The 7,935-nt window shown below is 41.2% G+C and overlaps 1 protein-coding gene across 1 annotated transcript; it reads right to left on the bottom strand.

The window, feature by feature from the left end:
• Nucleotides 1-138: 138 nt before the first annotated feature.
• Nucleotides 139-7,844, bottom strand: LOC103132430 (acetylcholinesterase collagenic tail peptide-like). The gene is made up of 15 exons (XM_007544238.2): nt 7,170-7,844; nt 6,298-6,424; nt 5,932-6,044; nt 5,739-5,780; nt 5,588-5,614; nt 5,437-5,508; nt 4,267-4,332; nt 3,266-3,292; nt 3,134-3,178; nt 3,018-3,053; nt 2,854-2,934; nt 2,582-2,678; nt 1,784-1,893; nt 1,418-1,537; nt 139-459 (listed from the first exon to the last, which is right to left on the bottom strand). The coding sequence occupies exons 2-15, from the start codon at nt 6,371-6,373 to the stop codon at nt 430-432; spliced, it is 942 nt and encodes a 313-aa protein (XP_007544300.2). The 5' UTR covers nt 6,374-6,424; nt 7,170-7,844; the 3' UTR covers nt 139-429.
• Between the last annotated feature and the right edge of the window lie 91 nt (nt 7,845-7,935).

The raw sequence follows: 7,935 nt of genomic DNA on the forward strand, positions 1-7,935 counted from the left end.
TGTGACCCTCAACAATAGTATTTCGCTAAATATAACAATTTACCTAAATTAATTATTCTGTGAACCAGTTTTTCACATGTTTATGTGCCATGGATTGGACACAGACACACAAATGTTCATGTTGGGAACACATTTTCGGACATTGCAAAAGTGATGGGAGCTTTATTGGTGTTTTTGTTTTATCATCTGTGGTTGCTTATACAACAGAGCTTCACATTTATGATGGACACGTGTTTGCATGAGGAAAATCTGAATTTGAAAAACAATTGTTAAAAAAAATAAAATAAAATCCTCATCAATGAAAAAATACCAGACATGCAGAGATTCTTAATCTGGACTCAGTGAATCTTTGAAACCAGTAAAATGTTGCATGAGAGGGAGAAGGAATCGAGCTGATGATCCACCAGTCAGCTTGGAAGGATCACCCAGTTAGGTGTCAGGGTGCAGCCTGCGGCCCTCCTGGTCCAAACAGGGAGACGCAGCAAAAACACACAGAGAATGGATGGCTATGTTAAAGTACTTTTTCAATATAATAACCTTTAAGCAGACAATTAGTGTGAAGTCACATTCTGATTATAAATGTCATGTATTGGGTGAAAGGCAGTCAATCAAGATTAAATAAAACAAAGGCTTGAAATCAGTCTGTGTGCAAATAAATAATTAGTCAATTAATTTACTAAAGTAAATGAACTTTTTATTCAAATTCTACTTCATTTAATACGACTGCAGTGAACTGAACATGCTGCGATCTATTCATGAGGAACAATAGCATACGGTACCTAAAGACGATCATGCTGCAAAAAAAAAACAAAAAAAAAAACAAACTTGATCTTTTCTATAATTCACAATATCAAAGTCAAATCACTGTAAAATACTTGGTGGTAGTCCTGGTTGAAGCAGTTGTCCAACATAACTTAATGGGACAAAAAACATATAAAGGTCAAATAAGGACATGAAAATAAATATTTTCATTTGGTCCAGCTCTTTAAATGTGTTCATTTAAATTTTCCTCTCTAGTAACTCTGGTAGTTGATCCCATGCCTCATCAGTATGAATACTTTTAACTTTTGTCAACTCTGTGCGACAAACTGAAGGAACTTCTGTGTTTGAACTTCTTCCTGTGTATGTGCTGATGTTCTGTGAATGGACGCTCTCTGAGCATGTGTAGACTTCTGTAATCTCAAACTTGTGGAGCTAAACTGTTCCAGGATGTTCTTTGACACATCCTAAAGGGACGTCTGTTCACTGGCTGCAGATGAGAATCTAGCAGAAGGTTCAAGAAAACCTAAATGTTAGATCATAGCACAGGCCAAATCATGTTTTTTTATGTCCTGATAAATAAAACCTTTTTCTTTCCGATAATATTGTATTTCTATCCCTTCTAAACTTCTTGGATTGCCTCTCCGGCAGCGGTTACCAGGACGTTCATCCACTGAGAATCTGTGTAGATGTAGAGAGATCTTCTGTCCGTCCGCAGCACCATCACGTTCTCCCCACGCAGCCGCCTCATCTCTTTCTCTCCGTCTGCGACAAACACCTGCAGAGATAAAGACGGGATGAATATCTATCCTAAAAAAGGGGGGAACAATTAAGATACCTGAGACAAGAAGAAGCTCACAGAATTTAACAGGATCTCAAACAGATGAGGCCTGAATGTCAGGATGCATATCTAAGGCCCCCTGCTGGGAGGAAGCATGCCGCCTCCACTTATCAGACCTCAGGTTGATGTGTTGATTGTTGGAACCACATTGTTCAGTCAGTGGAAGTGGGTGAGTTTACTGACCGTCAGGACGTTGTCCAATGGTCTCTGTGAACTTTGACCCTGTGGGCAGCTGCAGGGGGCTGAGGGTCCTCTGCTGCCGGAGTCTCCCTGCAGGCCTGGCAGGATGTACACTGGAACAACACGAGCTGCTTCAATCAGCCGGGACCGGAGCGCCTAACTTCTTATCAGGTATGTCAGCAATTTTGTTCTCATGCTTCAACTCAACAATAAAACTGCAGGGATATGGATCAAACGCTTCGTATGCTACAGAGGTAAACATTAGAGTTTGAAAAGTTTCTAAGGCTCACAGATCCATTTATCTCCATTGTTTATCAAGGAGGAGCATGCGGGTCTGACTCCTGTCTGCTGAAATTGGCAACTGCACAGAAAACTTGTATAGGACTCCAACTACAGCTGGGTTGTTCTTTTCACCATGCGCCCCATTTCTACTGTTACCCTGGGCAACTGCCAATATATGAAACCACTGGTCTCAACAGCCATGATTACACATGGAAAGCTCATAATGACTTTATAAAGCCCAGGTACATGTAACGACCTTCACTGAGGTGTTAAACCAACTTTTTCATTCAGCCCACATTTCAGTATTAAAAATCTATTCTTTTTTATTGTAATATAAAAAAGAATAGATTTTCATTTTCATTAAATGTAAGCAGAAAAATCAACATTAACAGAAATAAGGACTTGAAAACATCTTACTGTGTGGAATTAATCAACATAATGAGTTATACTTGGTGAATGGAGTGAATTGAATCATATTTTTAACTATTTTATATTGATATTTTTTCTTTCCATACAGACCTTGTCCAGGTAGACCAGGCTCTCCATGTAGACCAGGCAGTCCTGCTGCACCAGGGTGTCCCTGCTCCCCGGCCAGTCCAATAGAACCTTTCAAGCCCTGCACACAATTACTGACTTACTGACTCTTTGAAAAATCAATGCTTGCTTATGACTATAGATGCATACATTCCTTCCACTTCACAGTTATGCACTACTTTGTGTTGTTCTACCACAATCAGTGAGAAAACATGAGCACCCGTCAGTATGCATGCAGTACATCTATGTGGACCTACCATCTTTCCTCTGGCTCCTGGCTCTCCTCTTGTTCCCTGCTCCCCCATCAGACCTCTGTCCCCCTTCTGACCCGGGTGTCCCTGAGACAGGACATGCATTCTGTCACAGCCTCTCCGCCACGCAGCTTTTATATACGTCTAACACTCATCAGTCAGAGTTTCACCTGCTCTCCGGCCGTCCCAGGGATGCCACGCTCGCCCTGCGGACACACACATACACACCAGATCCGAGTGCATTTCAATCACCATTGAGTGGAGGAAAAAGATCTGACTTCCTAACCTTCTCTCCTGTGGGGCCTCTGTGTCCTTTGAGACCCTTATCACCCTGATAACGAGAGAGAAAAGACAGGAGATGAGAGACGAGCAGCTCAGAGAGGGCTGGCAAGAAAAGGAAGGAGAAAATGTTCCTTACCCTGAGTCCTGGATGACCTTTACTGCCCTGTAACAACACAACACAAACTCCCTTAGGTCCATTCTGTGGTCCACTTGTGCTAAATTCATAAACACCAACAGGGCTGGCCCAAGCCTTTTTGGGGCCCCAACCAGATTTTAATTTGCCCCTTCCCCATACCAACATGTCAAAACCAGATACTTCATCGTTCCTAGGCTGCACCATACTATCAATTATTAGCTTACACTGCAAAAACTAAATCGTACCAAGAATTTTTGTTTAGTTCTACAGCAAATATCTTAGTTCCAATGAAATAAGACAAAACTAGCTAACAAGTAACAAGAAATAGCATCTTGTTTTAAGTAAATAATTCCTTAATACTGATGGAAACATATTTGTTCCACTGGCAGATTATTTCACTTATACCATGAAAAAGATGTCTTGTTATAAGTGAGGTAATCTGCAAGTGGAACTAGAATTTTTTAATCAATATTAAGGAAATATTGATTTACAACAAGCTCCTATATCTTGCTGAAAAGTTACTTATAAATTTATAAATATAAATTTGTCTTATTTCAAATGTACTAAGATATTTGCACAACAATACTTGGTCAGACTTTGTGTTTTTTCAGTGCACATCACACTGGTTATTATGGCTGTTGACTTTAACCTCACAGGAGAAGCAAACAAGCAAAACTGCTCTAATTTGTATTTTGAGATTCAGAGTGTTATTTAAATGTAGCATATTAATTTAACTATTTAAAGGTAATACCTGCAGACAAACACTGTAAGCCAGCTAACAAATTAAATATAATTTATTTTTAACTTGGAACAGAAAGTGCAGGCAGTGTAAAATGTGTAATCTAGCACTACAAAACAAAATCAGAGGGTACTCTTGGGCCCCCCCTGGTGGTGTTGTTCTACATATTATGGAGACATGCATTTTTAATTTATTTTTAAATAGTTGAGACATTTTTTCCATGAATTGGTAAAACGTAATATGAATTAAAGCTTTGTTGCACCTTTATCATCCCAGGAGTCCCGATGTCTCCGTACAGACCCCTCCAGCCTCTCTCACCTTTCTCCCCCTGTGGGACACAGTGACCCCCATCAGCTCCAGGCTTCCAAAGGTCAAAGCCTTTGACCACCATTTGTATCATATTTGCTTCAAAAGTTTCTGTGAACTCTCTTTTTTCCCCCAAGCATGATTAATACTGTAACGACCTGTTGAATACAATATTTGACATGTATTTTGCCTTCTGCTGGATTATAACTGCACTTCAGTACAGTGCATTATGGTGCAGTGTTTTTTTTTGTTTGTTTGTTGTTGTTTTTTTTTGCCTTTTCAAAATGTCTGCTCTCATGAGATTGATCAAAATTTCTAATAATAATATCTGGATTGTTTTTCATTTTCACTGAAAGCTTGTGTTTTGAGATGATGCGCAATTACTTAAAAATGTATCATTTTAAAATGTGTGCACCGTATTTGGTAGTGCAGATATGAATGAACAGTCATGTAAAAAAAATTTATACGGTAATCTATGCCGCCATGCAGCTACACGCTATTTTGTTTACGTAATGGTCAGGCTTTTGGACAGAGTTAATGATTGCACCATATTTTACAGGATCAATCACAGAGATGGGAGCCTTCAATGTGGAAATGGAGAACTCGCTGGAGACCCAATTAAAGCTTTCAGATGAATTATTTTAGACTTAAAACAATTGAAAAGTTATATATAGTCTTGTATATGTGTTTCACTTTTTTGTACTTGCATAGGTTTGCATGTTTCTAGACTTTATTCCTAATTAGCAATCAAACTTTACTTGTGTTTAGATTTGTGGCCTGAGCCTGGCGGGTTGGGACACAGTCATTTGCTCCATGTTCAGGTCTGGGTCGGTTCTCAGGGTCCTGGTGTGTTTGACAAGCCTGCAGTGCGTGCAGCACCGAGAAGACCACACGAGAACCGTGCACCGTACAAAGTGGTGTTAATCTACTTATAGTTTCGACAGAGGAGTAGATGATTTAATAAAGATCTTTGAAAATGACAGTGTTGACTGGCTAAACAAACCTTAGATTCTTTTAGCATCCTTTTCAATTGTTGGTCATTATCTTAACAACATAAGCATATGTTGGGACAAACTGTATGTCCCTGACTTGTGTAGATTTTCAAATGGTATAAACTGCCTTTTACCTTCTGGCCTGGTTTTCCCAGAGGACCTTGTGGTCCTGGCTCTCCTTTTGGACCCGTCACACCAGGTTTACCCTAAAAGCAAACAGAATTAAGGAACTATTGCTTTAAATCTATAACATAAAAAAAAACAGATAAAATTTGAGTTCTGTACCTTTGCTCCTCGCAGCCCTCTGCAGCCCTTTAAACATAAAACATCATAAAGCGCTCTGTAATGTTTCAAACAAAAAAAAAAGTTCTCTGTGCCACTGTGCTGGGTGGCCTTAGCAACGATTAGCATATAAAATAGAAAAGACCTTCCCCACCTTTTCTCCTGTGGGTCCTGTGACGTGTTCTGTCATGTCGACCTGAAGGTATGAGGACAACGGGCTCAGCATCGCCGGATGAATTTTTTTTCATAGTTTGCAACCCAACGACATTATAGAAGCTGAAACTGCAGAACTAAATGTGCTGCAGAGCATGCTTTTTAACTGGTGTGTGAGCTGAAGGCCTCCTTACCATCAGCTCTGCTTTGTGTTTGATTGGAGGAAACATAGGAGGAGGAAGAGGAGGCAGGATGAAGACTTCACATTTCCGAGCCGGCCATCTGCTGCCTCTACTCACTGGAAATCCTGTATGTACACAAGTAACATAAACACGTGAAATACTGCTAGAACATTAGAGACACAGAGAAAGACTTGTAGTCCACGTGAAGCCAAATATTGGTTTAACATGTAAGTGTCGGGCGACCACCGACCTCCCAAAACTAAGGAAGTCTGGGCCGATTTATCGGTGAGCCCTTACTGGAGGAGTTCAGGGATTTTGCTCCACCGACTAAACAATGATGAGAGGAGGTTCTGGGGACAGTGTTCACTTTTCACTTACGGGACGTTAAAGAGGAAGCTGCATGTGGGAGGCCAGAAAGTAATGCAGTCCATCCCAGAAGCAGCATCGTCAGCATCTCTTCTCTTCATGAAGCAGCAACCGGACGATCACCGCTTCAGAAATGAACCTTTGAAAACAAAAACTCTCTTGAGACGTTCTGGGTCTGTGACAAACTGGAGTCAGGCAAAAGTCGAATCCATCAACTAATAGATCTCCCTTAAAGAACGTTGAGATAATCCAGCATCGATTCATCTGTTTCTTTTTGCGTTCTGCTCCGTCTTCCTAAACAGAAACGTAATAATCTGAATAATTGAGCAGATTCAACAGAAATATATAAAAAATATCCATTTCATGAAGAAAGTTAAGCTGCAAGCTAACAGCTGCTCATAAATCTTCACTCATCCCGTTTCTTGTGTTCTCATCTGCTCAGTGTGTTACAGTGGTTGTGGTGTGTAACACCGAGTAAGAGTTGAAAATGATGAAAAGTATCTCGGACAGTGTGTGTGGAAGCGTTTTTCCACACAGCTGAGCTCCGTTCACACTAAGGATGATCTCAGGAGGATGTAAAACTTGCACCACTCTGCCTGCAATAACTCATCTCCTGCAGCTCTTCCAGTACAACGCTCCTCTACGGCCAAAGATGTCATCAGAACAAAAAAAAGCCACACACACACACACACACTAGGAAAATATGCTAGAAAAACCTCAATCATCCAAAGTGGCTAAGGAATTCAATCTGACACACTTTAAAGACTTTGTAAAGAAAACACTCCTTCCACCGAATGATCAGAGGTTAACATGAGGGCATCCACCCTGACAAACTCTTATTCTAGCAGGTTCCCATGCACCGTTCCCTGCATGCTGTGTCTTACCGTGTCGTTGAATCCTCTGGGACCTCGTCCTGCAGAGCTGGAGCACAATCTGCTAAGCTTGCACGCCTGAATCCGGCTCATCTCAATAAAGCGTGGAAAAGCAGCGCAGCCACTGGCAGAGCTCAGCAAAAAAAAATCAGATAATTACTTAAACACCGAGCCAAAGAGGAGCTTGCTCATCAAAGCTCAGAGCAGGGAGAAGTCACTGGCATTTCCTGTTAGCTGTTATATGTCAGCCTGTCACTGCTGCAGCCAACAGATTTACTACAGCAGGATGGCAGAAACACACACACACACACACACACACACACACACACAAACCCTTTCACTTGTCAGGTTACAGATGGACTATCTGGGCTTTTCCAGATCTAAAAACACAGGAAGCACATCAGAGGTACAACATTGTCCCATATTACAGTGTTATTACAATGAAAGTAAAGCAAGAAGCAGTGGGATGAAACTCCATGATTCAGTAGGTCTTCCTCTCATCAGTCAGCAGCAGTTCAGAGCCTGTCCTGCGGTTCGCTGTGTGGCCGCAGCATTTCAACCAGGTTCAGGTCTGGACTTCTTCACGTCACAGCATCTGAGCGAAGAACGCTTTCACTTTGGCACGGCGATGGAAGAACAAGAGCAGATCTGATGGCAGCGTGGAGGCACGGCTGTTACAGCGACACTGTGTGCCGTTATTAGACATGATGTCGTTTAGAGGATTTTTATTACTGATCAATCGATTCTGTTAGTAAACCTGATATTTCAAGAAAGGGGA

The sequence above is a fragment of the Poecilia formosa genome, unplaced genomic scaffold (assembly GCF_000485575.1).
Source record: "Poecilia formosa unplaced genomic scaffold, Poecilia_formosa-5.1.2 Scaffold1050, whole genome shotgun sequence".
NCBI lineage: Eukaryota > Metazoa > Chordata > Actinopteri > Cyprinodontiformes > Poeciliidae > Poecilia > Poecilia formosa.